The sequence below is a fragment of the Sceloporus occidentalis genome, unplaced genomic scaffold, assembly GCF_023333645.1.
Source record: "Sceloporus occidentalis isolate IW3139 unplaced genomic scaffold, rSceOcc1.0.p SCAF_1, whole genome shotgun sequence".
Classification (NCBI taxonomy): domain Eukaryota; kingdom Metazoa; phylum Chordata; class Lepidosauria; order Squamata; family Phrynosomatidae; genus Sceloporus; species Sceloporus occidentalis.
The window spans coordinates 15,134,849-15,151,172 of NW_028316981.1; the positions used below are offsets into that span (position 1 = coordinate 15,134,849).

Below are 16,324 nucleotides of genomic sequence, written 5' to 3' on the forward strand. Positions count from 1 at the left end.
TTATTATATCCCACCTTTCTCCCAATACATATATGAGGTTGTTACATCTATCTCTGTATATTATTATTGTTAGATTGTATGCTATATGCAGGTTTACTCTTTTATATTTATTGTTTTTATGTACAGCGCTGTGCAAATTTACAGCGCTATATAAATAAAGAATTATTATTATTATTACTATATGATTATATTGTATGTGTCCCTGCATTGGGAGAAAGGCGGGATGTAAGAAATCTATTATTATTATTATTATTATTATTATTATTATTATTATTATTATTATTTCTGCTGCGTGGATGCAGCCAGAGAGAGAGAGAGAGAGATGGCTTTTCCACACTGGACCTTTGAGGGTTAAATGAGAGAAACTCCATTCCCAGAGAGGCAGGAAATGTTATATACATTCAGGGGAAAGATAAGGAAGGCAAATAAAGGAGGTGCCTTCCTTCTTTCCTTCTTCCCAGCTGCTCTTTCCCTTCTTTCTGGGAGGCCAGTGCCTTGGAGGGACTGACAATGAAGGAGGCAAAGGGTGAGACTGGGGAGATGGAGGAGGAAAGAGGGGGAAACAAAAGGAAGAGGGGGCTCCTCCTGTGGGGCATTTGGGAGGGAAGGAGAGAGACCCACAAACACACACACACACACTTTTGTAGTTGTTCTTAGTGGTTAGGGGGAGGCTGACCCCCTCCAGCCCAGCTGCAAAGGAGGGACTGAGCTGCAGGCATTTGCTTCCTAGGAAACCTCCTCCTTCCCTCCTTTGAAAGGCCATCTCTATTCTCTCCTCCTCTTCTCCTGGATTCTTGCATGTGTTTAATTTGGGGTGAAAAGAACCCTGGCAAAACCACAAATAATAAAACACTATTCTTTTTACCTGCTAATCTCATTGTTTTTAAATCTCAATTCAGAATCGTATTCTTATATTTATTTGTATCCTGCTCTTTTCCCAGAACTGGGACTCAGAGCGAGAATTGTAGTTTAATATAATATGGTATAGCTTGATTACATGTATTTGTTAGCTTGCTTTATACTATATTGCGTGGGTGTTTGTATTTCTATCTAGATCATTTGTTTTACTGTTGGATTGCATTGTTTTTATATTTGCATTGCTCCATCTTTCCTCTTTGTATTTGTATGTTTACACTATACACACAGAGGCACACAAAAACCACACATGCACGCACATCTTAGATTTATGCCTTTGGCATGGCTGGCTGTTTTTGTTGTTGTTCGTTTACTTTGTAAAGCACCATGGACACTGATGATGCCATGTCAATAAATAATGATGATGATGACGATGGTGGTGGGGAAAAGCTCATCTCAAGTTTGTTGGGAACTTTAAGACCTTCTGCCTAAGAAGTAGTGGTCCCTGGGGGAAACGTTGCCAATTCAGATGAGGAACCTGTACAGGCCATACATGCTCCATATACCAGAGACAATCTTGTTTGTGTCTCCACAGGTGATATAATGGCATCAGGGCCTGGACCATCTCTTCTTAATGGGAAAGTGGAAAGCGTCACCATGCAGACACTTCAGGTAAGGAGAGAATAAGAGAGAGATGAAGGGGACAACTTTGCCATCTCCCACTGTGCTGAGGTATAAGGTCTGATGATGATAGCAGTAGTAGTAATAGTAGTAACTGCTGCTGTTATAATCATTTTTTCCCTAACAGAGCCTAACATTTTACAAATTAAAAATAAAGCAGCATACTGTACTTAATAGTATTAATTTAAATTTTCTATCAGAAATAATAATTCTCAGATAGCATCAGTAGGCATATTGCTAATATTGAAAAGTCAGCCTCCCAAAAATATTTCTCTTTTATCTACATTTGTAGCCATGTATTGACTTGTACACCGTGAACTTTAATATATTTCTGACATGAACTCTTGTTTCCATAGGATCAAAATGTAATTTATTTTAATTTATGCTGGATGATTCTACTGTGTCGTCATATATTCATATGTTTAAAAGTACATATTATTATAATTATTATTAAATGAAGACTACAAGGAAACTATTTCTCCTAATGCAGAATAAATCTTTCTTTCAGCAACTGGTGTCATTTGATGATGTGGCTGTGTATTTCACCAAAGGAGAGTGGGATCTTCTGAATCACAGCCAAAGAATTTTGTACAAGGTTGTCATGCTGGAGAACTATAGGAATGTTAACTTTCTGGGTAAGGATACCCCCCCCCCCCCATGCATTTTGGAAGAGGCAAATGTTTATTTCTGTCTTCAGGGAATTGGAGCCTATTAGGGTGGTTCTCTTCTTGTAGGTTGTAATTAGTTCCTTAGGATTCCAAGGCATTTAAACAAACAACAAACTTTATTTATATACCGCTTCATACCGCCTAAGCAGTGTCTAAGCGGTTTACAACTGTAAACTAATTTAGATGCTAATATAGATGCTGGTATGGGTGGTGCAGATATGGCAGCTCTAATTTACCCATCAAATGTAGCCTGTGAGATTGATCAAAATGCTCCCAAGCAACCTCTCCTGTTGAGCAGCTCCTGCACAGTTCTTTGGTACAAATTGAGTGTCCCTTATCTGCTGTTCCAAAATCCAAAATAATCCAGAATTGTCTACATGGGTGGCTGAGATAGTGACACCTTTGCTTTCTAATGATTCGGTGTACACAAACTTTGTTTAATGGACAAAATTATTTAAAACGTTATGTATAAAATTACCTTCATGTTTATAAGATATAAGATGTATAAGATGTATCTCCAAAATATCTCATTATGTATGTACAAATATTTCAAACTCTGGGGGGGAAATCCAAAATCCAAAACACTTTTGGTCCCAAGCATTTAGGATAAGGGATACTCAACCTGACTGTCCTGCACTAATGAAAATAACACTGCACGTGGAAATAATACTTGTATGAATTTCAACAATGAAATGGTAGGAGTCTTTATTGTTTAGTCACTATTGAGGCTGTCAAAGAGCTATTGGAGGGGCTAAATTTAAAACATGATGGCTCAGCCTATTGGACACTTAGGGTCTAAACATCAGGTCATTTCTAGTAGCTTGAGACAGATCACAATGTGAAGAAAAAGTAACACAAAAAAATGAAACACAATGAACGTAACAATGAATGGGATTTTTTTTTTCTGTGTTATTTTCCTTCATACTTCCATTTCTGTCAAAGTGCTTGCCTTTGAAGGGGCATGATGTTGAGGCCTAAATTAGGAGAGGGCAAATTTGGAAAGGTAGGAGGTTCGTTCAGTCCCAGGCACACATATTTGGGGCTTTCCTGGCCATTTTAGGCTCAGGAATTACCTTTTTTCACAATAGAAAGTGAGCAAAAGTCACTCCTTGTTCATTTTCTGTTTTAAAAAATAGCTTTCCTAGACCTAAATTAGCCCAGAGAGGCCCAAAACATGGTTAAAAGGCATTTGGGGTTGAAAAAACTGCAAACAAATTTGTTGACTTTGGGGGGGTGTTCCTTCTGGAGGGCATTTGGGGGCAATCCTTTTTTAATGCCTGGGGAACTACAAAAATGGCACTGAAGAGCTGTTTGTGGCTTGTAGCCCACACTTTGCCCACTTGTGTCCTAAATACTCTATAGACAAAAAGAGCACCATTGAAGGTGATGCTTGAAGAAAAGTCCACAATGTCTCATTACTCCAGATGGCAAGTGTCTTAGCCTGGGACTGTTTCTTAAAACCTGTTTCTGCCCAGTGGAGGACTCAAAGCCAAGTAGTTCCAACAGTTAAAACCTTAAAGCCCCAGAATACAACAGAAGGAGAACACATAACAAACAATACAGAGACACTGCCTCACCCCTTTCCTATCCACACATAATTTTTAGTTCTGTTCCTTAATTATAGTAGATGGTAATGGCCTACTGTGTATAGTCACATATAAATCTAGAAATTTTAGTCAAAAAATTGACCCACCAAACATGAGTTGACTTATCCATGGGTCAGCTTTAATCCTTTTTAAAATAGGAAGCGTCCCCTGACAAATAGCAAGAGTGTAATCTATCCTAGAAGCACTGATTCCCCTCTATTCTGTCGTCCATCCAGCCTTTAGTGTGAGCACAAACAGTCATGCCTACTGTAATTTTGTAAGTTCTTTGGCATTGTTTCCTTTTGTTTTATCCTTTTGATCCTTTGTTACATACCCCTAGGTTTTACCCTCAATTTATCCACGGATCATATCAAAATCCATAATTTTGACCCCAAAACCTGCCCTTGACTTATACATAAAATCTACTTATAGTTAAGTATATTAAGTATATCCATTCCTCTCCATGTATGTCTCTCTCCTACACCAATGAGTTTATCAGACAAGAGAAATTGGAAGTATAATCCAATGGCAATCCGAACGCAATCATGGGGTTTAACGTTATTGCGTGTTAGACTACCACACACAATTTAGGGCAATGGGAAGTCAGTTTCAACGCAATTATGGGGTTTCATGTTATTGCGTGAGAGATGAACACATGCAATTTCAGGCAATGGCAAGCTATTTTCCGGCAATGGGAAGTCAGTTTGAATGCAATTCGAATTCACGTAAATTCGATGAACTAGTGAATTCACGTGAATGCGTTCTGGCCCCACTTTCTTTTCATTCGAAATTAAGAGAAATTCCTCCCGTGTGATAAACTCCCAAGACTTTGCACAGCCCCTTCCTTAAGGACTCTCCTGCCCATGGGCTAAAACAAGTGGTTCATTGTAGTTACACACATTTGCTTCTCTTCAAAAGCTGGACACAGATTCCAGTAGTCAGAATCATGACACCGAGATGGGCACAGAGAACAAAAGTCTTCTGCTCCACATCAGTCTTTCTTCTCTGTAGGAACCTGAGTGATATAATTTGCCAGTTGCCACCAGACCCAGCTTCTCCTGCTTTAGAGTCCCCAACTGCAAGAGCTGTAGGAATCTGTGTGATGGCCTAGTTTATCTGTTTTCTCTCTCCCACAGTCAGTATGATGGCAGCACAGGCAGCCTGTGGATCATCTTCTTTGGGTAGAGCAGAAAAGGCAGCCTTGAAGCTACCTCAGGTAAGGTAGGGATTGTTGGGGAGAATTGCAGAGGGACTGCCTATATGTCCCCCTCTGTGTTGAAAAGAATATCCCCTAACTTTAATTTTGCTGCTGCGATGTGACTAGGGAGGAATGTTACAATCTTTCTGACATCTCCCACATGAAGTCTTGAATCTGTTAAATAAAAAAAAAGGGGGGGAGGGGGAAATTTAGCACTTCCTAACATGTAAGAGCCCTCATAGTGCAGTGGTTAAATGCCTGTGCTGCTTCCACTCACTCACAAACTTTACTCTTTGGCAGGGGCATTTCTAGTGGGGAGATGTGAAGTGTGTGGACCGCACTGGTGGACACTTCACACTTCCAGCATAGAGCATACTTCCATACCTCTTAATGGGTAGACTGAGAGTCCTGGAGACAGAAGGTCCTGGGAAGTACCCAGTTTACTTATCTGAAGTCAGTGAGGAGGACGGCTAGGGCTCTCATCATGCAACAACAAACTCCTTGAGGCTTCACCTCTTCCCAAATGGTTCCTGGATGCCTTTGAGAGTTGCAAACAAGGCAAGTAGGCCAGAACAACGCCAAACATGGATAGTATCAAGTATCCTGGTCTGCCAGCTATCAGTGGCAGGTAGACTGGAGCCTTTCTCTTCCATAGCAGCCTGATCCACCCGAGGGACCATTGGCCTGGTGGTTCCAAGCCTCAGGTTGACACCATGAGTTACCACACTAGTGTGATACTAACCCTGGTGATGCCACTGCTCTTTGGAAGAGGAGGAAATTTTTGATTAGAGCTTTTTTTCTTCTTTTTTCCAGTGGGTGATGTCCTTTGAGCAGGTGGCTGTGTATTTCACCGAGGAGGAATGGGATCTCCTCGATCTAGGCCAAAAAACTCTCTTCAAGGAAGTCATGCTGGAGAACTTTGAGACTGTAGTCTTTCTGGGTAATGATGTATTTCCCTTATGTGATAAATGCTGAAGACTTTTTTCTAGGCTTTCCTTGAGTTGTGGAAGCAATTTGATTGATGTAGGTTTGTGAGATATATAACCTTTTCTGTCGGAGAGCTCTGGTGCCCCAATAAACTACAATTCCTAGGATTCCCTAGCACTAAGCCAGGGCTGTTAAGGCAGTCTTTAACTGGATTATTTCTGCAGTGTGTTTCGGATATTAGTTTAGTATATCCTTCCCTATTTTTAATCAATATTTTCTCTAAGCAACAAAGTCTAATATTTTCCCCTCATGCTTAAACTCCTGAAAATCCTTCACCAATAGTGCATGCATTTTTTCTAATTTGAATGCATTTTCTGTGTTCACAACAGTAAATCCTTACTCTAGTTTTTTGTGGGTTTTTCGGGCTATGTGGCCATGTTCTGGCAGAGATTCTTTCTGATGTTTCACCAGCATCTGTGGCTGGCATCTTCAGAGAATGCTTGCCTGGAATGGACTTGGCTAAATATATTGTATGATCTGGAAAGGCAGAAGTGATTTGCATGTGTACTGTTGGTTCCTTACTCTCCTTGTCATTCCTATGTACAGTGCGCCCTTCCCTTACATGGGGTATCTTTCTGGACACACACACACCACCCACATAAGGGGAATTCCACGTGTACTCAAGCTCCATTTTAAAAAATGGGGCTTGTGCTTGGGATGCAGCACACACTCCATGGACGAACGCACCATTACCCCTTCCAGGACATGCCAAGGCTTCTTCCCGCACGGCTTTCAGTGTATGCTGAAAGCCGCATATGTTGTGCCCAGTTATGATGTGCGCATTGTATAATAGATTGCAGGGGCATTGTATAACATAAATTCCTCCTTGCATGTTGCATGTGAATAGCTAATTGAGATAATATTGTTTATTGTCCTATGAATTCCTGAGTACTTTTAACCTGAAACAATTAGAGCCCATGCTGCAGTTTCCACATGTTGTCCTGCACATCTGCTCTTATCTATAGTAGTGTCCATGACCTTATAGGATAGCTCATGTTGCTGTGCAGATTCTGACCACCTTTAAAAGTAATCATGGGGATTTGCGTACATCTAGGAATACTTTGCAATAGAACGAATTGTTAGGTGTCATCCTGTCTTATTTCTGTGGTGCAGATGCAGCCAAGGCCAACCAGAATCCTGAATGAAAGGAGCTGGCTTCATTGAGTTCCACCTACAGCTGAGCTGTAGGCACTTTGGGAATAATCTTTCATTTAGCCTCAGGGAAATGGCAGGATGTGAGTGAATAAATAGCTATCCCATCTACCCCTTATTTTAACTGGCAGTGGGCAATCAGGCTGAGACAGGTCTTGTCTCATTCTCTGACACAGGGAGCCCCATCTTGGGATTTGCTCCTCTCTCTGTCTCTTCTTCCTGAGAGTCTATGGTCAGCTAGAAAATCCTGTTCCTAAAGCGGACTTATTCATGGGTTTCAGGTTGTTTTTCACAGGATTTTGGCAGCAGGAATCTAATAGCTGGTGGTGGTGGTGGGGAGCTGGGGCAGTGTTTGGCTCTGGTGGGTCCAGGCCTTTGCAAATTGATAAGATCTGGGAATGTTGTGCTATTTAAAAATTTAAGGCTTGTATTGTAATATTTGATTGTAGCTCATAACTGTTTTAACTTTTAAAATGGTTTAATTGTTTTTTTATATTTTCTATTTATATGTTTTAATGTTTATCTGTTTTTAAATTGTAGTGTTTTAAATCTGCTCTTTGCTGCCTTGAGTCCCTATATTGGGAGAAAGGCGGGATATAAGAAAATATAATAATAATAATAATAATAGTAGTAGTAGTAGTAGTAGTAGTAGTAGTAGTCTGGACCAGAACCAGGGAATGGAAGCATAATCCAGACAAGGCAGTAGCAGTATGAGGGACTTGTTTTTAGGAATGGCTTTTCTTTGGGTTTATATTTGGAGAGTACTCTGCTTCCAGTGTATGCTGCCTAAAGTGGAAAGAACCATCAAATAGATGTATAGATAGCAAGAAATTGACTTGAAATACTGGCATACTGATGTAATCACCAGCATCTCTTTTCCTTTAAAAGAAACTCCCAAACCAGACCTTATAACTTGGCTGGAAGAAGACTTGTCTGTCCAGAATTCAAAGGAACAGAAAATATTGTCAGGTATCTGCTTGTTATGTGATTCGACCTTTGTGGTGAGGTTCTGTGGATTTTTCAACCTTTGTTTATTCAGTGAATTTAATCTGCCACAAATTAGGTAGGGACTCTCAGAAGCATTTACACCCAAGGATGAGTCTGTGCTACAGAAATAATTCCGTTTGACACCACATTATCTCTCATGGCTCGATGTGATGAAATCCTGGGATTTATAGTTTGTTTTGGCACCAGAGCTCTCTGACAGAGAAGGTGAAATATCTCACAAAACTACAAATTTCAGTATTCCATAACATTGAGTCATGGCAGTTAAAGCTGTGTCAATGTGCATTATTTCTGCAGTGTAGACGCAGCCTAAATTAGTCTTTCTTATCTTGAGTTCAAGGACGCAACCTTATTTTCTGCTTCTTTTCCTTGACTACTCATTTGCCTCTTAACCTTAAATCCCTATTTACTTGTCTTCATCCTGCCCCCTGCCTACCTTGCTGTAGTTCTGTTTTTTTCTGTCCTTCTGATTGCATAGTCTTATGGAAGTTGATTCTACAGTTGTAGAATAGCTGGCATAACGTAGAAGTTCCTCTGTGCCAGCTAAAATAAAATATGAAATGAACCATGAAAGAATAACAGTCCAAATAATAATATATTACAAAAAGAAGCATTGGAATGGGAATAGAGCAAAGATTAGACTCTTGAAGATAATGTAATAAGAGTTAAGTTAACTTCAGTTAAGGGAACAAATTAAAAAATGTGAATGATAATAAACCAATAATTTCATAATAAATTGAGATAAAGTTCAATAATTATTAATGAAATTAAAGGAGAAGATAATGTGGCACAAGATAACAAGGACTGATGGAAAAAAGGAACTTTTAATTTTAGTTGTTGTATATGTAATTGTGAAAGTTTTTCTGTTGGATGGGGAAACACTGTCAAGGACAGTGTTTTGCTATGTCAAGATTGTTCATTGTCAGTGCCATTGGGAAGGTGAAGAATTGTGTTATTTTAAATATGTGCAATAAATTTGTTATAAAAAAGAAAAAAGAAATAAGAGTAGGGTAGAGTAGAGTAGAAATAAGGATACAGTGGCTCAGTGGTTAAGGGGCTGACTCTGTGATTGCAAGACTGGGAGCTTGGCAGTTCAAGGCCCAGGTGCCGCATGATGGAGCGATCTCCCATCACTAGTCCCAGCTTCTGCCAACCTAGCAATTCAAAATCATGTGAAAATAAATATGAACAACTTTGTTTGTTTGTTTGTTTGTTTGTTTTTATATACCGCTATTCCAAAGATCATAGCGGTGAACAGCAAGTAAGCTAATTAGCAAGTAAGCTAATTGCCCCCAACAATCTGGGTACTCATTTGTTCCCTTTGTTGGGAAGGGAATGGCATTCGGTGCAATCATGCTGGCCACATGATCACAGAGTCATTTTTAATAATGCTGGCTCTTTGGCTTAGTAACGGAGATGAGCACAGTCTCCTATAGTCGGACACGACTTGACAACCTTGTCAAAGTCAAAACCTTTGGGAAGGGAATAAGAAATAAGGTAGAAATACCATAAGGTATAAGAAATAAGAAATAAGGTAGAAAGAGAAGAACTAGAGACTTCATTCCTGGTAAGATCTTTGGGATTTTTTCTTGAAACCGTGACCTGATGTCCTTTTTAAAAATCTTTTTATCTTCCAAATCAGATCATGATTGGGACAGTGAGAACTACCAGAGGCCATCTCTTGAATCCCTAGAAATTGCTACGCAAGAGTGTGGAGAAGAATCTGAAAAGAATTTAAAAGGGACTGGAACATTTTGGAATCACCAAGGAACTAAGAAACTACTGAAAAGTGTGATTTGTGGAAAGAACTTCACTGATACTACATCACTTATACATCAAAAAACTCAAGCAGGGGAGATGCCATATAAATGCATGACATGTGGAAAGAACTTCAGTCAGAAATGGGACCTTAAGAAGCATCAAAGAACTCATACGGGCGAGAAGCCGTATAAATGCATGGAGTGTGGAAAGTGCTTCAGTCAGAATGGGAACCTTAAGCTGCATCAAAGAACTCATACGGGAGAGAAGCCGTATAAATGTATGGCATGTGGAAAGTGCTTCAGTCAGAAAGGGAGTCTTAAGCAACATCAAAGAACTCACACAGAAGATAACCCATTTAAATGTATAGTATGTGGAAAGAAGTTCAGCAGGAAAGAGAGCCTTAAGCGGCATCAAATAACTCATACGGGAGAGAAGCCATATAAATGCATGGAGTGTGGGAAGAGCTTTTATGTGAGATCGCACCTTACCACACATCATAAGGTTCACACAGGGGAGAAACCATATAAATGCATAGAGTGTGGGAAATGCTTCAGTACTAGGGGAAAGCTCACAAGGCATGGAAGAATTCACAGTGGGGAGAAACGCTATAAATGTATGGAATGTGAAAAAAGTTTCAGCCAGAAAGGACACTTTAAAGTTCATCAAAGAAGTCATGCGAGGGAGAAATTATATAAATGCCTGGAATGTGGAAAAAGCGTCAGTGATGCTGCATCACTTACTAGACATGAAAGAATTCATACAGGCGAGAAACCATATAAATGTATTGAATGTGGAAAGGCCTTCAGTCAGAGCTCAGAACTTATTATACATCGAAGAACTCATAGTGGAGAGAAACCATATGAATGCATACAATGTGGAAAAAGTTTCAGTGCTAGGGGAAGACTTACTAACCATGAAAGAACTCATACAGGTGTGAAGCCTTATAAATGCATGGAATGTGGAGGGACATTCAGTCAGAAATCATACCTTAAGGTGCATCGGAGAACTCATACAGGAGATAATCCATATAACTGCATGGTATGTTTAAAGACTTTTGGTACGAGGTCAAACTTTATTTTACATCAAAGAACTCACACAGGGGAAAAACCATATAAATGCATGGAGTGTGGAAAGAGCTTCAGTCATAAGAAGACATGTATTATTCATGAAAGAACTCACACAGGAGAGAAACCATTTACATGCACAGAATGTGGAAAAAGCTTTCGTCAGAAAGGACACCTAAGAGAGCATCAAAGAATTCACACGGAGGAGAAGCCATATAAATGTATGGAATGTGGAAAGAGCTTCATTGACAGTTCAAAACTTATTATACATCACAGAATTCACACTGGGGAGAAACCATATGAATGCATGGAGTGTGGGCAGCGCTTCAATCAGAAAGGACACTTGAGGGTGCATAAAAAAATTCACACAGGGGAAAGACCATATGAATGCCTGAAGTGTGGAAAGCAGTTCCTTCGGAAAGCTGGACTTATCCAGCACCAAATAAGTCATACAGGGGAGAAACCCTATACATGCATGGATTGTGGAAAGGGCTTCAGTAATAAAGGGTACCTTAAAGAGCATCAAAGAATTCATTCAGGGGAAAAACCCTATGAATGCATAGAATGTGGACAGAGATTTACGTTTAGTTCAAGCCTTAATTCCCATCTAAGGACCCACATGGGGGAAATCATGTTAACCCCTGGGTTACAGGAAGAGCTTTAGCAAAAAGAGAAGCATAGCCTGCTTTGCTTTTAAAGCATCAATTTTAAGGAGGAAGTTTTGTAAAGACGACTGTTCGGGTTCAGGATAGATTTGAACCCCCCCCCCTTTCTTTTTTAATGATATCTGGTCTTGGATTATTTTATCTTTGTGAAGCAATATCACACATTTTCAGTGTATCTGAAAAGGATCAGTTATCAGAGCCTTGTGTTTATTTAGTTTTAATTGAGACTTTAAGGTTAATATTTCTTGATGATTTTAACTATGTGATATAATGTACTATTTTTTACAATGTATCTGATTTTTGTGTTTTATTTGGATTACTTTTTGTAATGGCTTACGCTATCTAAATAAACACGCTTACTTAATTACTTACTATTTACTTATAGTGGCCATGTCCAAAAATATATAATTTTTTTTTTAAAATCTTGATTTTGTCATTTTATATAAGGGACACCATTTTATTCTGCCATTGTAATTAAAGGGACTTGATCATCCAAGGGTAGTCCTAGAACCAAACATGAGTGGACACAAAGGGTCCCACAGTAATATACCTTCAAATTAAGGAATATTTCTAATGGGTAAAAGAGGGAAACTGGCTCCTCATTACATTTAAAGGCATAAAAGAGGTTATAAAGATGTGTGGTTTTCGGCAAGGTACATGATTAGCTGGTTTGTGGTAGTGATTTGAAGCCCCATTCCCACTCACCCATTTGCCCTGGATAGAACTGGGCAGATCTGGTTGCCCCCAGATCGAATTGGCTCGGAAACAAGTGCCCACTGCCCTTTATCTTGATCGGGGCAATTTGCCCCTCTGGAGTTTACATTTGCAGTGCCGCTTTAAAATGGAGCCTCCTTTGTTGTCAATCAAATTCACTTCTGCTTTCGTCAAAGGTGACATATCCTACAGCCATTGGCCAACCAAATGGGTGCATTCTCCCCTCCTTTAAAAAAAAAACTGGCGGCAGTGTGTGCATATTCTGTCAACTGGTCAAATTTAAAAGCCTCCAGGTGTGTGTGTGTTGTGTGTATTTGGGTCATTACAGATTATGGCAACCCCATCCTGGGGTTTTCTTGGCAAGATTGGTTCTGAGGAGATTTGCCATTGCCTTTCCCCTGAGGCTGAGTGCGTATGACTCCCCCAACGTCAGGGGTTTCCACAGCCTTCCAGCCTCCCCTTCGCTTCCAGCCCAGTGCTACCTCCGAAACCCTTACCTCCCCCCGCATGCCGTCCAAAGCAGGAGATATAAATAAAATTTTTAGTAATGATAATAATTCCTCATCCCAGAATTCTGCATCTTCCCACTTTTAATTCAGTTTCTGAACCGGGGTAAAAGGTAGTCTGAATGGCCCCTCAGTTCTGGACTAGGACTCGGGATAGCTGGGTTCGGATCTCCACTTGGTCATGGCCATAGGCTGGTCACACCGTTTCAGCCTCAGAGGAATCCCCTCTGAACAAATCTTGTTGACAGAACCGTATGACAAGGTCACCCTATGTGGGAAAGAATTATTCCTCATTACGTATCAGGAAAGCAGCAGGGGAGAAAGGTTCAGTTTCACCTCTGGCTCTCCCCATGACTCCAAAGCAGCTGGCAATGTAATAAACAGAATTCAAAGATATAGCCATATTAGTCTGTAAAACCAGTATGTAGAGAGATGTAGCACCTTTAAGACTAGGATACAAAACACATTGCAGAAATAGCTGAGTTTGAGACCGCTTTAAATGCCCTGGTTCAAGGCTAAGGAATTCTGGGAACTGTAGTTTTCTGAGACATTGAGCTTTTTCTTTCAGACACCTCTGATGCCACAATAAACAACAATTCCCAGGATTCCCTAGCAGTTAGATGGTTTGGACCTAACTGAAAGAAAGAAGTTGGCAGCATCAGCTTTCAAAGACTTAAGTCTGCTTCCTCAGATATATTTGGTGGAGTGGAAAGCCAGGGACAGACCTATATAACATCATTAGACAGCTTTAAAAAAAGCTGTCGAGATGGATCTCTTCCGGCAGGCCTTTCCAGATTAACCATCCCGGCCCAGGTTCCCTGATTCCCTCATTCCTCCTGTGGCCCCATTTTAGTGATGGTTGAGGATCAACAGAGGGACATCAGGGTTTTTAGTTTTTAATTGTTGTTTTTATGCTTTGATATTGTGTTTTTAATATGTTATACTGTTTAATATTGTCTTAAGGGGGGAGGGATAAAGTGTTTTTAATTGTTATATTTTATATTTTACTGTTGTCAACCGCCCAGATTGGTTTGCCATAGGGCGGTATACAAATAATAATAATAATAATAATAATAATAATAATAATTATTATTATTATTATTATTATTATTATTATTAGCCATTAGTTTCTGAAATTGACATACTATTTGAATCGACATTCTCACACACTACTAGACATGAAAGGGACCCCCAAGGGCCATCCAGTCCATCCCTTTCTTCTACCATGCAGGAATACATAGATGCCTAGAGATGAAAGGGACCCCCAAGGTCCATCCAGTCCATCCACTTGTTCTAACATGCAGGAATACATAGAGTCCTAGAGAGGGAAGGCACCCCCAAGGGCCATCCAATCCAGCCCCTTCTTCTGCCATGCAGGAATACATAGAGTCCTAAAGAGGGAAGGGACCCCAAAGGACCATCTAGTCCAGCCCCTTCTTCTGCCATGCAGGAATACATAGAGTCCTAGAGAGGGAAGGTACCCTCAAGAACCATCCAGTCCATCCACTTCTGCTGCCATGCAGGAATACATAGAATCCTAGAGATGTAATGAACCCCCAAGGCCGTCCAGTCCATCTACTTCTGCTGCCATGTAGGAATACATAGAGTCCTAGAGAGGGAAGGGATCCCCAAGGGCTATCCAGTCCATCCACTTCTTCTGCCATGGAGGAATACATAGAGTCCTAGAGATGGAAAAGACCCCCCAAGGGCTATCCAGTCCAGCCCCTTCTTCTGCCATGCAGGAATACATAGAGTGCTAGAGATGGAAAAGACCCCCAAGGGCCATCCCGTCCATCCCCTTCTTCTGCCATGCAGGAATACATAGGGTCCTGTAGATGGAAAGGACCCTCAAGGGCCATCCAGTCCATCCCCTACTTCTGCCATGAAAGAATACATAGAGTCCTAGAGATGGAAGGGACCCCCAAGGGCCATCCAGTCCAGCCCCTTCTTCTGCCATGCAGGAATACATAGACTCCTAGAGATGGAAGGGAACCCCAAGGGCCATCCAGCCCATCCCCTTCTTCTGCCATGCAGGAATACATAGGGTCCTGTAGATGGAAGAGAATCCCAAGGGCCCTCCAGCCTATCCCCTTCTTTTGCCATGCAGGAATACATAGGGTCCTGTAGATGGAAGGGAATCCCAAGGGCCATCCAGTCCATCCACTTCTTCTGCCATGCAGGAATACATAGAGACCTAGAGATGTAAGGGACCCACAAGGGCCATCCAGAAGAAACGGACCCCCAAGGACCATCCAGTCCATCCACTTCTTCTGCCATGCAGGAATACATAGAGTCCTAGAGAGGGAAGGGACTCCCAAAGGCTCAGGCCCTTCTTTTGCTGCCATGCAGGAATACATAGAGTCCTAGAGAGGGAAGGGACCCCCAAGGGCCATCCAGTCCATCCTCTTCTGCTGCCATGCAGGAATACATAGAATCCTAGAGATGTAAGGGACCCCCAAGGGCCATCCAGTCCATCCTCTTCTGCTGCCATGCAGGAATACACAGGGTCCTGTAGATGGAAGGGAATCCCAAGGGCCATCCAGTCCATCCCCTTCTTCTGCCATGCAGGAATACATAGGGTCCTGTAGATGGAAGGGAACCCCAAGGGCCCTCCAGCCTATCCCCTTCTTCTGCCATGCAGGAATACATAGGGTCCTGTAGATGGAAGGGAACCCCAAGGGCCCACCAGCCTATCCCCTTCTTCTGCCATGCAGGAATACATAGAGTCCTAGAGATGGAAGGGAACCCCAAGGGCCATCCAGTCCATCCCCTTCTTCTGCCATGCAGGAATACATAGAGTCCTAGAGATGGAAGGGAACCCCAAGGGCCATCCAGCCAATCCCCTTCTTCTGCCATGCAGGAATACATAGGGTCCTGTAGATGGAAGGGAATCCCAAGGGCCATCCAGTCCATCCCCTTCTTCTGCCATGCAGGAATACATAGGGTCCTGTAGATGGAAGGGAATCCCAAGGGCCATCCAGTCCATCCCCTTCTTCTGCCATGCAGGAATACATAGAGATGTAAGGGATCCCCAAGGGGCATCCAGTCCAGCCCCTTCTTCTGCCATGCAGGAATACATAGGGTCCTAGAGATGGAAGGGAACCCCAAGGGCCCTCCAGCCTATCCCCTTCTTCTGCCATGCAGGAATACATAGAGTCCTAGAGATGGAAGGGAATCCCAAGGGCCTTCCAGTCCAGCCCCTTCTTCTGCCATGCAGGAATACATAGGGTCCTGTAGATGGAAGGGAACCCCAAGGGCCATCCAGTCCATCCCCTTCTTCTGCCATGCAGGAATACATAGGGTCCTAGAGATGGAAGGGAACCCCAAGGGCCCTCCAGCCTATCCCCTTCTTCTGCCATGCAGGAATACATAGAGTCCTAGAGATGGAAGGGAACCCTAAGGGCCATCCAGCCTATCCCCTTCTTCTGCCATGCAGGAATACAAAGAATCCTAGAGATGGAAGGGAGCCCTAAGGGCAATCC

The 16,324-nt window shown here is 41.7% G+C and overlaps 1 protein-coding gene across 1 annotated transcript; it reads left to right on the forward strand.

Annotated features, from left to right (window-relative positions):
- The first annotated feature begins 417 nt into the window (after positions 1–417).
- LOC149320903 (uncharacterized) lies at positions 418–11,842 on the forward strand. The gene is made up of 7 exons (XM_089503613.1): positions 418–526; positions 1,451–1,527; positions 2,045–2,171; positions 4,927–5,006; positions 5,802–5,928; positions 8,016–8,096; positions 9,775–11,842. The coding sequence occupies exons 1-7, from the start codon at positions 511–513 to the stop codon at positions 11,619–11,621; spliced, it is 2,355 nt and encodes a 784-aa protein (XP_089359739.1). The 5' UTR covers positions 418–510; the 3' UTR covers positions 11,622–11,842.
- Positions 11,843–16,324: the final 4,482 nt, after the last annotated feature.

Bases quoted from the DNA above. Each gene is read 5' to 3' on its own strand.
- LOC149320903 (XM_089503613.1), top strand. The intron at 1,528-2,044 runs GTAAGGAGAGAA...TCTTTCTTTCAG, and splicing joins TCACCATGCAGACACTTCAG to CAACTGGTGTCATTTGATGA. The intron at 5,929-8,015 runs GTAATGATGTAT...TTCCTTTAAAAG, and splicing joins TGAGACTGTAGTCTTTCTGG to AAACTCCCAAACCAGACCTT.